The sequence below is a fragment of the Takifugu rubripes genome, chromosome 22 (assembly GCF_901000725.2).
Source record: "Takifugu rubripes chromosome 22, fTakRub1.2, whole genome shotgun sequence".
NCBI lineage: Eukaryota > Metazoa > Chordata > Actinopteri > Tetraodontiformes > Tetraodontidae > Takifugu > Takifugu rubripes.
In genome coordinates this window covers 13,334,990-13,349,760 of record NC_042306.1, presented here as the reverse complement: position 1 = coordinate 13,349,760, position 14,771 = coordinate 13,334,990, and the positions used below count along the sequence as shown (strand labels likewise).

The following is a 14,771-nucleotide window of genomic DNA, read 5'->3' as shown; positions in this document are numbered from 1 at the left end:
ATTCGCAGTCCAGTCCTACACGGGCGGTAATCCACCAGGGTTTTGATTTTGCCAAAAACCCGGGCTGGAGTTCGGCCTTGGGACTGGATTCCTCCCGCACCTGCGCAACGCTGTGGGCGTTGCTACAAGGGGGCGTGTCCCGACGTGTCTTGACAGATGATGATTGGTGGAAATGAATCATTCCTGATTGATTAAAGCCGTCAGATGCGGAAGTAGCCCACTCATCGTCACTAGGCTACAATCACTACACTAGTGTAGGCTGTCACGTATCAAAGAGATTTTAGGGAAGATAATACTTTATTTGCGTTAACTAACAGGTTCCGTTAAGGTGATTTAATAGTTTATACTTTCAAGAGTTAGTGGCTAATTTCCTTTGAGGCTTTATAAGACTATACAGACAAATATAAAGGTCTGAAATAAAATGTCTTTACGGACAAATAAGTGCGTAAATATAAAGTGATTAGTAACAGGACACTAATTTGAATTTAAAATAAGATTTCAATCAGAGTTCACTTGCTTAAGTGTTTGTTTTGGCCACTAAAGCTTCCAATTCCTAATACCGACTAAATTGTGGCTAATTATCTTGAGCAATTTAGCGTTAGCGGGCTAACTACAGAGGGGGATTTTGTGGTTCTTTGATTAAAAGTGATGAAAAAAACAACCCACAACAAACATAAATAAGTTACTTTGTTGTTTTAATACCTTTCAGGGATACCAAGAGGGGTAGCTGCCCTCGTCTCATGGTTCACGATGTCAGAAGGTTCCTGGAAGCCGTGCTCCCCCGGCGGAGGGCACTCGGAGCGGGCAGCCTCTCACCCGGATGCGGGGACGGATGGGAACATCGGGATTGCTCTCAAAAAGCAGATCGGCCTGTTTAGTGCCTGTGGAATCATCATCGGTGAGTGTCAGAACCCCGATATTCCACAGAGTTAAACATACTTTTATATCTTTTACTGGAACCTCTTCGGGAGGTACCTTGAAAGGAGACCGGAAGTTGTTTTCCTGGTGCCTGTCGAACTTTTCTTTCTAAACAACATACATTCATTTTTCAGCCATTTAGTTCAATACAAGTTTGTAAGAGGTGTTATTTTTTATTTAATTCGGTCCCTCAGGGAACATCATTGGATCAGGGGTGTTTGTGAGTCCTAAGGGGGTTCTGGAGAATGCAGGCTCAGTGGGCCTGTCCATCATCGTGTGGGTCTGCACTGGGTTCTTCACAGCCGTTGGTGCGCTCTGCTATGCAGAGTTAGGTGTCACCATCCCCAAGTCAGGGGGAGACTACTCGTACGTCAAGGACATCTTTGGAGGGCTGGCTGGGTGAGAACACTTTTACCTCCATGTCTCCTTATTTTAGAAGAGAAGTCAACACGGCTCTACCAACGTGGTCCCGTTTTGCTTGATTAAGAAAATAATTTGAGCCTCTTAAAAGCGATGCAGACATCGTTGTATTATTATGTTGTGCTCCAGTAATCCTGCGATGGGTAAAAATAGACCAAAGCGCTACTGTACTCAACTGGCTGCAGGTGATAAATCAGTCTCATTAAGGATCCGCACCTACTCGGTCATGCTCACCGTTTAATTAAAGCTCCTCCTAATGTAATATTGGATTCCCAGCGTCCCATAATGTCACTGACCCAGTTATGTTAATTTCTCATCACTGCCGCTCCAGTGCATCTCTGCAACGCCTGCTTTCTCTTTCTCTGTTATTAGGTTCTGCGGTAATGAGCTTGTGTTGTGTGTGTCAGCGTTCTGTGTTCTTCCCCAGACTTCATTAAACCTCCCGGTCGTTTCTCCCCTTTAGCTTCCTGCGCCTGTGGATCGCCGTGTTGGTGATTTACCCGACGAGCCAGGCCGTGGTCGCCCTCACCTTTTCTACCTACGTCCTGCAGCCGCTCTTCCCCACCTGCCTGCCGCCACAGATTGCCTTGCGCCTCCTGGCAGCCGTCTGCCTGTGTACGCCGCTTTATTTTCATTTTTTAGCAGTGATGGACGCTTTTTCAGGAAGGAATTCTGGCATATTTTCCAAAGTAGAGTGCTTAAAACTGAAACATGCGTAACTTGTGTGTCATTGCCTTTGGGGTGTTTCAGTGTTGTTGACATGGGTGAACTGCCACAGCGTCCGCTGGGCCATGTGTGTCCAGGACGTCTTCACCGCTGGCAAACTTTTGGCTCTGGGCCTCATCATCATCATGGGCTTCGTCCAAATATGTAAAGGTGAGTTCTTCTTCCTCGTCACCTCTGTCTCTCCATCTCTGATTTTATATCTGCGCAGCTGAAGACTGAGGAGGAGTTACCGTTAGTCTAGTGGGGTAAAAACTTTGTTCCTCCATAAATGTAAAGTAGAATGCTGTCACGCATGTGTCAACATTTGCACCCCCCCTTCCCCCCCAGGCTTGAAGAAACAGATGCTGAAATAGGGGGGAAACTCTTTGAAGCCACGACACCTCTGTAATAGAGTTCATTTATGCTTTTCATGGATTTTTCAATGCCGGCATTAATGGGATTACAGGGCCTTGAACCTCTTTACATCCCCACACACACTCATTTTTACTTCTATCTTCGTGAGGACTTTTGTAGACCTAATACTTTACCCCGCACCTAACCGTAACCCTGACGATCACCACTACAAAACCCCATCCAGAAGCAAAAACCAGTTCTAATCTTAGTCTTAACCCTCAAGCAGACCTTTGAAGAGTGAGGACCAGCAGGAGTTTCTCACACACACACACACACACACACACACACACACACACACACACACACACCTTATGACTTCATACTCACAGCAAACTGTGTAGTGTGGAAACCAAGTGATGGCTCTGGTGGATATGATGATATTTAGTGACATTAAAACAAAAGTGGCACCTGTAACTTGGAATTTAATTACTCGTAGCTCGAATTCCCCATTTTTGAAGAGGTGGTTGAAACAATAATACATTTAGAAAACATGTTTGCAGGCCAATGACATGAGAGGCTGCGCAGATATTTGGGGATGTTCTCAGCAGAACCATGCATTATCCTGTATACTGCCCCCTGCTGTTCCAATTGCGGAAATGCGGAGCAGATTAAACCATTCCAGGTGGTTGTTTCCAGGTCACTATTACTGGCTGGAGCCCTCGCACGCCTTAGAGAACTTCCGGGAATACGAAGTGGGCCTCCTGGCGCTCTCATTCCTGCAGGGATCGTTTGCTTACGGAGGTTGGAACTTCCTCAACTATGTCACGGAGGAGTTGGTCGACCCGTGCAGGTAGAACCCTGACAATATCATTTGTGGTAGTAGGATGGGGATATTTAGGTGAACATTTTGGTTAACAGTTCTTTAAAACTGCTTGATTAAGTAATATCCTACACGGCACAGACTTGCTTGATCCTTCCAGGAATCTACCACGCGCGATCTTCATCTCCATCCCTGTTGTAACCTTCGTTTACGTGTTTGTCAACATGGCTTACATCACTGCCCTGAGTCCCCAGGAGCTGCTGGCCTCCAACGCCGTAGCAGTGGTGAGAGAACCTACAACAACTCCGGCTGGGATTCTCATCTCCAGTATTTGACCTTTTTATTGAGTCATTTTTTCCTCCTGGTTTTTCTCTCAGACCTTTGGAGCGAAGCTGCTCGGGGTGATGTCGTGGATCATGCCCATGGCTGTGGCCCTCTCCACCTTCGGGGGGGTCAACGGCTCCCTCTTCACATCCTCGCGGTTAGTGCGGCTTCTCCTGACCTGCCCCCGCTGTCCCCTGAATCTAATTTATGCCGACTGTGTTGAGATGATCCCGGCTGACCAGCAGGTCCCGGAGCTCCTGTTGTGTTCCCCGACCTCACACACACACACACACACCAGCTCTGGACCGCCTCTGCGTCTCTCTTTCAGGCTGTTTTTTGCCGGGGCGAGGGAAGGCCACCTCCCTCATCTTCTCGCCATGATTCATACGAGACGCTGCACTCCCATTCCTGCCTTGCTGTTCACCGTGAGTCCTGGCATCGACAACACGTCTGTCCGTGGCTCCCGGCCACGGCCCTGACCGATGTGTCCCCCTTTTGTCTCATGTAGCTCATCTCCACTCTGCTGATGCTGTGCACCAGCGACATTTACACCCTAATTAACTACGTGGGGTTCGTCAACTACCTCTTTTATGGCGTCACTGTAGCGGGACTGATTGTGCTGCGCGTCCAGCAGCCCAGCATGCATCGACCCATCAAGGTAAGAGCGGACAAATTCTCCATTTCTCTACATTTACCTGGTTAGAATCCACAGCTGAGTTGTGCCTTCTTACATTTTGGGGACAAGTTCTAAATCTGGATTCATCCTCCAGATTAGCCTCGTATGGCCGGTGCTCTACCTGCTGTTTTGGACCTTCCTAATGGTCTTTTCTCTGTACTCTGGGCCTTTGGTCTGTGGTGTTGGTCTGGTCATCATGATGACGGGGGTGCCTGTGTATTTCCTGGGAGTCTACTGGGAAAACAAGCCACGCTGCTTTATTATAACCATGAGTAAGGCAGCATCCTGACTCTGTATTCGGAACAATAAATCTCAGCAAGCACCTTTGAGACAGAGTTTATTTGAATTGGATGTTATTTTTGGTTAAAAAAAATCACTATGTGTATGCAGGAAAACTGACTCATCTGTGCCAAAAGCTGTGTTTTGTGGTCTACCCAGTCATGGAGGAGAACCTAGAGCCAGGCCAGCAAAGTTATCGACGCAAAGCTGATTATTAATGGCTGCAGAAATAAAAATGGACAGTTCTCGTGTTGCTTCTTTTGAATGTGGGAATGTGTGGTATGTGATGTCTATGCACATGGGGTATTTATTTATATTATTTATATAATAATTTAGCTGAAGCTATCACAAAAGTATAACATTTCAAAATGTGTCTTCACCTACATCTTTTGTTTACAACTTTGTGGCTTATTTAATTTAAACTTTTACTCTTATTTGGGTAACTGTTGACTGTCGCATATTTATTCCTCTAATTGTGGTTTTCCTTCCAGGTGTTTTTGTAGTTTTATTTTTTAAACATTAAAAAAAAAACACCTTAAAACTACTATTAGCTGTGTCTTCTCAATATTTCACAACTGATGGAGAAAAGGCGACCAGGTTGCGGAAGTTTGCAAGCTTGGGTTTGTTCGGATGTCAGATTTGCTGAAATAAGGCAGGAAACGGGATGGAAGCGTCTTCAAAATAAATGCAATGGACAACCTATCGAAAAGTAGATTCATTTGGAAATTGCTGTGATTATTTATATTTGATATTTTGTCCTCCCATCATCAAGGATATTACCCAGCTACAATATCATGTGCTTTGATTTTATTACACGATTGGACCAAAATCCTTTTTTTTTTTTTTTGTAAAACATAGCATTTTCAACAGCATACAAATTTCACTCAATAGTAAAGTTTAAAAAGGACAAATTACATTAAAATACAACACTGCTCATTCCTTAATTTAAATATCACATCATACTCCGTCACTTGCAGAAGCTTATATTGCCTGCAACGTGCGCGTTCTTCCGTCGTAAAAACCCTTATTTTGAAATTTGCTACAGGAAGCGGTGTGAAGTTTCCGGTTATGTTGACGCGTCATGGGCACGGTGTTGGGATATCCAGCCACCTGAGTTCTACCGTCTACCGGAGTCGGTTCGGCTGCACCGGTTTACTTTGAAAACACTGGCGAGTGTCGGAACACTATAGAGGTATGTTAATCTTTTCAAACTCCAATAAACGATGCAAAGACAGTGATGCTAACTCAGCTAGCTCGTTAGCTCGAGGGGCTTTGACAGCATCTGCAGCGTTAGCTCTGCTCGGGCACCGAATTCGCCCCGGCTCGATTCGTTATCCTGGACCGTCGATCGTGGGGCGGTCGAGCCGCTCCAATAATGTCTTCCACATCCTAAACATAATATATGCGTCGTATGCACGTTAAGCTAGTCGGCGGTAACTTCCACTGATGACAGCTGTTTTGGTTAAAGCTACAACGGCGCGACAACATAAACAGCCATTTTGTCAAACTTGTGGCTTATTTTGAAGTGTTTTAGTGAAAACGTTGGTCTATAAGATATATCCCATAATGTGGCGGGCATATTGTTTTTTAATCGTTGTTAACCGGTAGGCGTTTCAGAACCAGGAAGTAAAAGAAGTCTGTACGGGAGTTTCTGTCGGTGGGTATCACATCTCTCCCTCCTCCTCTCTCACGCACACGCACACGCACAGAGAGCCATGTCTCCATCAGTACCTCTGCAGGAGATGATCCGAGCCATCAGGTCAGCAAAGACCCAGTGTGAGGAGCGGGGTGTGATCCAGAGGGAGTGTGCAGCCATCCGGGCGCAGTTTCGACAGTCCGACAATGGAGGCCGATCACACAACCTGGCTAAGCTGCTCTACGTGCACATGTTGGGTTATCCCGCCCACTTTGGTCAGGTGAGGGGATTTGGCTAATGCCCACAGCGGGTTCTCTGAGGTTACTGCTGTCAGATTTCCAAAAACAAAAAAAAAAATCCTTGCGGAGTGCAGGTCAACGTTTTGCACGCGTGCAAACTGGAAACCAGTGAAGTGTGTTTGATTTGCACCAAAAAACCTCCGTACTTTCAATCCAAAAAGGAAATTCAATGCTGGAAAAATCATTATGAAGTGTACATGCAATGTGAACTGTCCCTTTAAGACCAAAATGGGCTCCACAATCTCTCCCAGTTGCTTCTTCCTCCACTTGGAGGTGTCAGAACGCGTAAGGGCCCCTCCACATCTTCACTGGGAGGGTATATGAAGTCCTGACGTTCATCAGGGTTATTGCTCTGCCTAGATGGAGTGCGTTCGGATGATAGCCAGCCCTCGCTACAGCGAGAAACGCATAGGATACCTCGGAGCCATGATGCTTCTGGATGAGAAGCAGGATGCCAGTCTGCTCATTACCAACTCCATCAAGAAGTAAGAACCACGGCTATTAAATCAAAATATTCAAGTCGGCTTTGGCCGAGTTTATGGGCTATTCAGACTCAGGATGTTCCAGCATGGAGTTGTCTATCATTTTCTATTGTCTGCGTTTGTCCCAGTGACCTCTTCCACAGTAACCAGTACATCCAGTCTCTGGCTCTGTGCACCCTGGCCTGTATGGGTTCTGCTGAGATGTGCAGAGATTTGGCTCCGGAGATTGAGCGGCTGCTCCGAGCATCCAACTCCTACGTGAAGAAGAAGGTTGGGGTCGTTTTGGTCGTACGTCGGCGGCGAATTGAAGCGTAGGTCTTGACGAAAAGGTTCTGGTGACTCTTCTTCCAGGCTGCTCTTTGTGCGGTTCACATCGTGAGGAAGGTCCCGGATCTGGGGGAGCTTTTTGCCTCTGCAGCTCGATCCCTCCTCACGGAGAAGAACCACGGTCAGTTGAGCTGCGTTGACGCTACCTCTAGATTTTATTTCTGGATATTGGGATCGATAATGAGGTCCCGAGCGCAGTTCCGCGGATTTATTCTCCCACTTTTGTCTCATTTTGGGTGTAGGTGTGCTCCACGGTGCGGTGGTGCTCATCACTCAGCTATGTGGGCAGAGTCCAGAGGCTCTGAAGCGGTTCAGGAAGGTACCGTGGACCCACTCACCCCTGATCTCATGGTCTCAGCAAATCCGCACGCGCTTTACCATAATGTGACGCCGTTGTGTCTTATCTCAGGCTGTACCCGATCTGATCCAGATCATGAAGAGTCTGATCGTGTCGGGTTACTCTCCAGAGCACGACGTGTCTGGAGTCAGCGATCCATTCCTCCAGGTCAGACCTCCGATCTCTGCTTCAACGCTGAGTTATGAGCCAAATAACGGCGCTATAAAGCCAGATTGCTTGAACTCTCCCAAACGGTAACGTTGTGGTGGGACAGGTGCGGATCCTGAGGCTGCTGAGGATCCTCGGCCACAACCACGAAGCAGCCAGCGACACCATGAACGACCTCCTAGCTCAGGTCCGGCGTCGACATTCACACACAAAGGTGAGGGTGACCCGATAATACCGATGCGTAACCGGCTCTTGGGATTGTTCAGGTGGCCACCAACACCGACAGCACCAAGACCGTCGGCAACGCCGTGCTGTATGAGACCGTCCTCACCATCTTGGACATCAAATCTGAGAGCGGCCTCAGGGTGAGAGAGCTGCAGGACCCGTCGGCGTCCAACCATCAGCAGGAGGGAGGATTAAACCCTTTCTTTGTTGCTTGACCTCAGGTTCTGGCCGTGAACATCCTGGGGAGATTCCTCCTCAACAATGACAGAAACATTAGGTCAGTGCCTCCGTCCCGCCCCTCTCACTTGTCCATTTTAGCGTTTCTCAAGGAAGAAGACAAAGCGTCTGCAGGCTGAGGCAGCTGCCTGATCAGCTTAAGCACTTTCTCTAGAGCTGTACCAGAAGGTCACCGCCTGTTGAAGTTGATCTCTTATTTTGGCTTTGTCTCGTGTCCGTCAGGCAGCATTAAGGCCTCTAACAGGTTCCCAGGGGCTTTTGTGATGTTGCTGTGACTGTGACCAATCAGGCCTGTCTGGTTTTTACCTGCGGGCCCTTTTTAAATCTGTCTGTCAGACAGTCAGTGGGACTAGTTTGTTCCAGAGAGACCTGCCCACTTAGATAACATCTCTCCGGTGCTCGCATTAATACTTAATCCACTCATGAGACAGACTAAGTGAACGACTGAATTATTTATTAGGCCGTGTTGACACAACGCTGCCAATTATTTCTGTAGCTGGTGGTTGGAAGAAGGTATTAAAAAATGGGACAAAATATAAAACATTCCAACTGCAGAGACTTTAACACCGTGTACCTCCGCTTTCAGGTACATCGCCATGACCTCCCTTCAAAAGATTGTTGGGACGGACCACAATGCAGTGCAGCGCCATCGGGGAACCATCGTGGACTGCCTGAAAGACCAGGACGCTTCAGTCAAGCGGTCGGTCGACCCAGCATGTTTAGTCCCACACGCAGCACATTTATTTTAAGGTCCGTTGAGGTGACGTCAAGTTGACCCTTAAAGGTCAAACAGACGTCACGCGGGGGCCGCAGCAGGATGCAAGGCTGCATATTTTACCAGCTGTAGCTCTGAAACAATCTTACTGACGAGCAAATGCTCCAAGATGTTCAGTACTTCGCCATCTGGAGCCTTGGAACCTTAAAACTGGCTGATTTGCTTTGAAAACGTTGCTTCCTGACAGTGACAGGAAATCAAAGTCCTGATTGCCCTGCTGCGATCAACAGTTGGTGTCTAAACTCCGCCCACGTGCTGTCGGCTCACGCGTAATATCTCCATGTAATGACATCTCCTTGGGCATCTCTCCAGCCGTGCCTTGGATCTCTCTCTGGCACTGGTGTCGGCTTCGAACGTCCGCTCCATGATGAAGGAGCTGCTCGTCTTCCTCTCCTCCTGCCCGCCTGACCTGAGGTCGCAGACGGCCAGCGGCATATTCAACGCCGCAGAGAGGTGAGGGAGGTCGGCCGCGAGTGACGTCCAGCTTGGTTACACTGGTTTGAGCGGAGGTTGGGTAACAGGTTGAGAAACTGTGCCTTTTATAGTGTTTGTGCTCAACTATGTCACCATGCGTCTGTGTCTCATTCTGGTCGAGGACTCAATCTCCCAGCGACGTGTTGACCATGAACAAACATCTCTCTCCACTCTGGTTTCGTGTCTTGGCGACATTTGCTTGGAACACCTCTGAGTGTGTGTGTGTGTGTGTGTCTCTGTCAGGTATGCGCCCTCCCAGCGCTGGCACATTGACACCATCCTGCATGTCCTCACTACGGTAAATACAGCCCGAGCCACGCAGCCAGCCGCTTTCACATGGGTTCCTCCCTCACAACTTAATTTTGGCCTCCTCCATCATCACTCTGCTGTTACTGCACATAGAAGTGTCCTGAATACGACATCACACGCCCAGTTTTCAGAGCATATTTTACACACGAGACCCTGACGTGCTCTCCTGTGTGTGTCTGGCTGATGTGTGTGATGCTGATCTCCTCTCTGACAGGCAGGGGGTGATGTCAGGGATGAGACGGTGCCCAATCTCATCCAGCTGATTACCAACGCCTCAGAGTTACACCGTTACACCGTCCACAAGCTGTACCGAGCTCTGGTCACCGACATCTCTCAGGTGTGTGCTTGTGCGGACGTTTGCTGCGTTAAAGGGAGCGCACTCTCTGTTCTCAGCACAAAAATAGCGCAAACGCGTCACAATTCGAGCTACGAGGAGCGAAAAGTGCAACGCTTTCAGTTTGAAACGGGCCGATGGACCCGAGTTTATTTCTGGAATGGCTGCAGCCGAGCAGGAGTTGGTCCCATCTTCCGCCACATGAACGTCCACTCGGATCTGACGTTTGAAAGGACTCAATTGTGTCATAGAGATGTGATTTTTACGAGGGTTTGTGCGTTTGTGCAGCAATCCCTGGTGCAGGTGGCCTGCTGGTGTATAGGAGAATATGGAGACCTGCTTACAGGACCGTGTCAGGAGATGGACCCTGCTCAGGTATAGCGAGCACCCACGGGAATCACTTCAATTTAGATTTTATTAAAAGTATCTTCACAGATGGGAAATACCCTCCTCTCTCTCTGTATTGACCCGACTCTTGGTTAGGTGAGCGAGAATGATGTCCTGGACGCGTTGGAAACGGTTCTGCAGTCCCACATGTCGTCCCCGGCGACCAGAGGGTTTGCACTCACGGCCACCATGAAACTGAGCACGCGCATCACCGATAACGTGGAGTAAGAACGCTTCCTTCCGCCGTTGACTGACTCGTAGCAAGCTAAGAGCTCCAGGTTGAAGCGGGGTAATTCTCCATCTCTCCCCCTCTTCAGTCGCATCAGGAGCGTCGTTAGCATCTACGGCAGCTGTATAGATGTGGAGCTCCAGCAGAGGGCAGTGGAATACAACGCTCTGTTCAAAAAATACGACCACATGAGGTGCGTGACAGCATCAATCGCATGCTCAGTCACATAAAAACGCCGCACCACTTCAGCATTGATGTCCATGGCGTCCTCGTTGGTGCAGGGCGGCAGTGCTGGAGAGGATGCCTGTGATCGAAAAGACCTCGGGACAAAGCAACGGCGTGCCATCGGGGGACTCTGTCAAGGACAACCAGCCGGTCAAGGTCATGCCAGGAGAGAGCCTGCTGCCCCAGCCGCCTGCCGACCAGGTAGAGGGACGGGTTCGTGTTAGCCCACACCTGTGGAGATGGCGGGGTGCTGTGGCACAGGGGTGAAGGTCGTTTGTGTCTGTAGGTTTGTGATCTGCTGGACCTGCTGGGGGACTCTGGGGAAAATCAGCAGGCCAGCCTGGTAGGGGCGGTCCCAGCCGCCGCTCTGGTTTCCAGCACAGCAACCACAGCCGGAGGAGACCTGCTGGACCTGCTGGGCGGGTTAGAGCCTCCCCCGACCACGCCAGGTCTGATCTCACACACACACACACACACAGACACGTCGGCATCTGCATTAACCTGACAGTGTCGTTTTGTCCTCCACAGCTCCCTCAGTGCCGGTTTACGAGAAAGACGGCGTGACTTTGACCATAAGCTGTGACAAACAGTCAGACTCGGACCTGACAGTCACTTTAACGGCCTCCAACTCCACCGAATCAGACATCAGCAGTTTCATGCTGCAGGCGGCCGTACCAAAGGTCTGTTTCTGTCCACAAACACGCGCACACACACACAAACAGACGCACAACGGCTCATGAACGGAACAAAGATCCTTTAACTCGGGGCAGACTATTCCTTTGCATCTTTCCCGGGTGTATTGTTGCCCCTCCTGTCGTGGTGTGTTCATGTTCCCCGGTGGTTTAAACGTCCATTCGATCCTCCCAGAGTGTCCAGTTACACATGAAGGCCCCCAGTGGCGACCTTCTCCCTGCACGAGGAGCAGCTAAAGTGTCGCAGATGGTGATCCTCAACAACCCAAACAAGGTGGGTCGAGACTCATAAATACACAAATAAGCTTCCCGCCACAGCCACGTGTTACCATGGCAACGGCAACCTTGGATTTGGGCTGATTTGAGCGCCATCATTCTATCTGGAGTCTCCTTTTCCAGGTGACCTTGAAGATGAGGGTCCGTATATCTTACAACAGAAATGGTTCGGCCTTCCAGGACATGATCCAGATCGACTCCTTCCCTGGACTCGACCACTGACGGCAGCCACACACTCCGCTCCTGCGACGTCAGACTGTGGACGACCGAGCAGCCAGTCGACTGTTGTTGGGGGTTTTTTTTCACGCTGCTATTGTTTAAAATGCTGAATTTACAGTTGGATCACAGAAGCGTGACCTTTCCTGACCGACCGTGTTTCTGTCGGTGTAACATGGAAAGATTTTAATCAGTTTTTTTATTTGTCGTTTTAAACACTTCAGGAAAAAAAAAAAAAGAGGTCTGGCGCACTCGCTCCTGTTGACGCCTTTTGACTGGACAAGTGACTTTTGATATCGTTTTGTGGAAAAGCAGCTCGCCACCAATGACCTGCCACTGCTACAAGTACTGTAAACTACAGTGTGAAGGAGTTTAAGCACAGCCAAGCATGCTGCATTCAGTTGGATCAGTTCTGAGGACCTGAGTAGAAACCTCCCAATAAAATTCCTGTGCCTTCACTCCCTCCAATGACAGCCATGTTCCATGTTTCTCCTTCCTTAATGTATTGAGGATTATTAGCCAGTTTAATTCAGATGACACCTAATTAAAATGATCCGGAGTGCGAGATGTGTGTGTTGCATCTCGATTATAAGCACAATTTCAATTTGGTAACTTTTTCCGGCGTGAAATTTGTCAGCAATAGTGAGGAGCACAGCCGAGCATCTCCTGTCATAAGTCACTACACTGTAAACGATGAGACCTGGATGAGTGTTCTTCCAGATGTACTGTGTGTCCTTAAATCTGTTTCATGTTTTCTAATGAAAACTTCCTCCTGAGGATCATCAGCAGTGATTTGTCTCTGTGTCTGGTGGGTGCAGGAGCGTGTCCGTGCGTTAGAAAACCACATTTACACCAACTTCAGCATTTATTCACAAGCAAAACGACCGCTGGGCTGTGAAGTGCATGGGTGTTTTAACTTAAACGAGGGTCCAGGTCAGGGAGGAAAAATGTCGAATCGATGAAAGCGTCCCTTATTGTGTGTGTGTTGGTTGCTTCGGCCCAGGAACGTAGGTTATCTGTGTTGTGGTTGGACTGTGACGGATGCCGGAAGCATTGGCGCTCAGCTGGCCCCACGTGACGGCAGCGACTCATGACAGGGAGCAGGGACGTAAACTGGACGCCTGGAGGACCGAGCCGCCTCTGAGGGCCAGCACAAGATGAAGCACTGATCCTCCCTGGATCTTGTAGTCTGCGGCGGTCTTCTCATCGTTCCTGGGAGGCACAAGATCAGGAGATCAAATGGAAGTTGGTAAACGGGGCATTGGAGATGCTGCAGAGGAAAACGGCTCATGATTGACACTCACATCTGCTTTCCACTGTAAATGAGTCTTTGTTGTTGAGGGGGGATCCCCTCCTTCTCTTCCACTCGTTCTTTAATCCGCTCCACCTTCATGTACATGAAGACATTTGGATTTAATACTGGGAATCTCGCACATCCCATCGTCATGAGGGTTTAAATCGAATTTCACCTTGTCTGTGGGCTCAATGTCGATCTCGATTTCTTTTCCAGTCAGCGTCTGAAAAACAATGTTATAACAATCATATAAACACCAGATATGGTTTCTGAATATTCACGGTCAGTCTGGCTGCAGAACTTTTACCTGGACAATCTGGGAAAAAGGCAATTCCTTACCAGAAAACTTTATGGGATGATTTAACAATCTAAACATGACCACCGATGTATTCTTACCTAACATTAAAAAGATATGTAATATTTATGATCCCACGGTTCTTATTTTGTTATAAAACTTTTTCTGGTGTGATACTCAAAACGCCGAAAGATCACCTTTAAGAATATCTTATTTTTCCCCTTTTCGGCCCATTGGATTAACAAATTAATACCACCTACTCAGGAGAGGCTAAATAAGGAATTTGGGGATTTTTATCGGCTTTTCCTTCACATCAAATCGGCCTTTGCCATGAACATGACCACAGAACCGGCTGCCCGGTTATAGTTATGTTAGTGAAGCCATCCAACAACCGCTAAAATTGGCTTTAACAAGCAGCCTTGTTTTATATCATGTGTCATTTCAAATGGAAATTCAGCGCGTATTTAACTTTAATGTTGCTGCATCCCGGCCAAAAAAAAGGAAATGAGCCAAACCGATCAAACCATATGAGCCACATACCCAAGAACAGCATTTAAGAATCGTTAATAAATTAATCTCACCTTTACTTTGATCAGCATATTGCTACTCGGAATATTACAAATTGAACTATTGCGAATTGTTTGGTAGCAAAGGAATCGGCTGAATAACAACCACTTCTTTAGTTGACTCGAATTTACTTCCTGTGTTCACTAGTAAAATGACCGCCTCAAACAAAAGAATGAAGGTTCCGCTTTGATTTGAATTCCATCTGTTTTTATTAAAGAATAGCGACAATTCATGAAAGTAACAAGAAAATGTTACAAGTGTGTGCCCGAACAAACACCATATTAATGCTCACTAAAATATGAATGTGATACATATTAAAGCTAGCATATTGATAGTAAATTAAATAGATTTTTCTTGCAGAAAGTGTAGTTTTAAAGAATCTTAAATTTTATTGAACACCCTGCAGTATAAATGAAACTGATAGAACGAACAAGTATTGCAGACCCTGATGACAAGGCCTATAGAAGACATTGGCCAATCAATACTGCCCT

General features: G+C 47.7%; 3 protein-coding genes across 4 annotated transcripts; 2 read left to right on the top strand and 1 right to left on the bottom strand.

Annotated features, from left to right (window-relative positions):
* The first annotated feature begins 219 nt into the window (after window positions 1-219).
* slc7a8b (solute carrier family 7 member 8b) lies at window positions 220-5,038 on the top strand. Of its 2 annotated transcripts, none has more exons than XM_029831096.1 (12): window positions 220-328; window positions 710-898; window positions 1,113-1,317; window positions 1,802-1,953; window positions 2,089-2,214; window positions 3,094-3,247; window positions 3,444-3,501; window positions 3,595-3,698; window positions 3,870-3,966; window positions 4,050-4,199; window positions 4,312-4,489; window positions 4,608-5,038. In XM_029831096.1, the coding sequence occupies exons 2-12, from the start codon at window positions 751-753 to the stop codon at window positions 4,712-4,714; spliced, it is 1,479 nt and encodes a 492-aa protein (XP_029686956.1). In that variant the 5' UTR covers window positions 220-328; window positions 710-750; the 3' UTR covers window positions 4,715-5,038. The 2 variants fall into 2 exon arrangements, with proteins under 2 accessions (XP_029686956.1, XP_003977763.2); XM_003977714.3 differs by having other exon boundaries at window positions 3,378-3,501.
* A 492-nt stretch (window positions 5,039-5,530) lies between these two features.
* On the top strand, window positions 5,531-12,904 carry ap1g2 (adaptor related protein complex 1 subunit gamma 2). The gene is made up of 22 exons (XM_011618902.2): window positions 5,531-5,688; window positions 6,206-6,412; window positions 6,792-6,916; window positions 7,042-7,183; window positions 7,265-7,361; window positions 7,483-7,559; window positions 7,650-7,745; window positions 7,852-7,932; window positions 8,012-8,110; window positions 8,192-8,247; window positions 8,794-8,907; window positions 9,295-9,435; window positions 9,700-9,754; window positions 9,980-10,102; window positions 10,388-10,474; window positions 10,583-10,710; window positions 10,804-10,908; window positions 10,997-11,141; window positions 11,227-11,389; window positions 11,469-11,620; window positions 11,808-11,906; window positions 12,032-12,904. The coding sequence occupies exons 2-22, from the start codon at window positions 6,212-6,214 to the stop codon at window positions 12,128-12,130; spliced, it is 2,385 nt and encodes a 794-aa protein (XP_011617204.1). The 5' UTR covers window positions 5,531-5,688; window positions 6,206-6,211; the 3' UTR covers window positions 12,131-12,904.
* Window positions 12,905-12,976: 72 nt separating this feature from the next.
* Window positions 12,977-14,443, bottom strand: nedd8l (NEDD8 ubiquitin like modifier, like). Its single transcript, XM_011618903.2, has 4 exons — window positions 14,295-14,443; window positions 13,594-13,641; window positions 13,429-13,511; window positions 12,977-13,336 (listed from the first exon to the last, which is right to left on the bottom strand). The coding sequence occupies exons 1-4, from the start codon at window positions 14,310-14,312 to the stop codon at window positions 13,213-13,215; spliced, it is 273 nt and encodes a 90-aa protein (XP_011617205.1). The 5' UTR covers window positions 14,313-14,443; the 3' UTR covers window positions 12,977-13,212.
* Window positions 14,444-14,771: the final 328 nt, after the last annotated feature.

Bases quoted from the DNA above. Each gene is read 5' to 3' on its own strand.
- nedd8l (XM_011618903.2), bottom strand. The intron at 13,512-13,593 runs GTGAAATTCGAT...ATGTACATGAAG, and splicing joins ACATTGAGCCCACAGACAAG to GTGGAGCGGATTAAAGAACG. The intron at 13,337-13,428 runs GTGAGTGTCAAT...TGTGCCTCCCAG, and splicing joins ATTTACAGTGGAAAGCAGAT to GAACGATGAGAAGACCGCCG.
- ap1g2 (XM_011618902.2), top strand. From the start codon at position 6,212: ATGTCTCCATCAGTACCTCTGCAGGAGATGATCCGAGCCATCAGGTCA. The intron at 9,755-9,979 runs GTAAATACAGCC...CCTCTCTGACAG, and splicing joins TCCTGCATGTCCTCACTACG to GCAGGGGGTGATGTCAGGGA. The intron at 11,621-11,807 runs GTCTGTTTCTGT...CGATCCTCCCAG, and splicing joins TGCAGGCGGCCGTACCAAAG to AGTGTCCAGTTACACATGAA.
- slc7a8b (XM_003977714.3), top strand. From the start codon at position 751: ATGTCAGAAGGTTCCTGGAAGCCGTGCTCCCCCGGCGGAGGGCACTCG. The intron at 3,502-3,594 runs GTGAGAGAACCT...TTTTTCTCTCAG, and splicing joins CCTCCAACGCCGTAGCAGTG to ACCTTTGGAGCGAAGCTGCT. The intron at 4,200-4,311 runs GTAAGAGCGGAC...TTCATCCTCCAG, and splicing joins GCATGCATCGACCCATCAAG to ATTAGCCTCGTATGGCCGGT.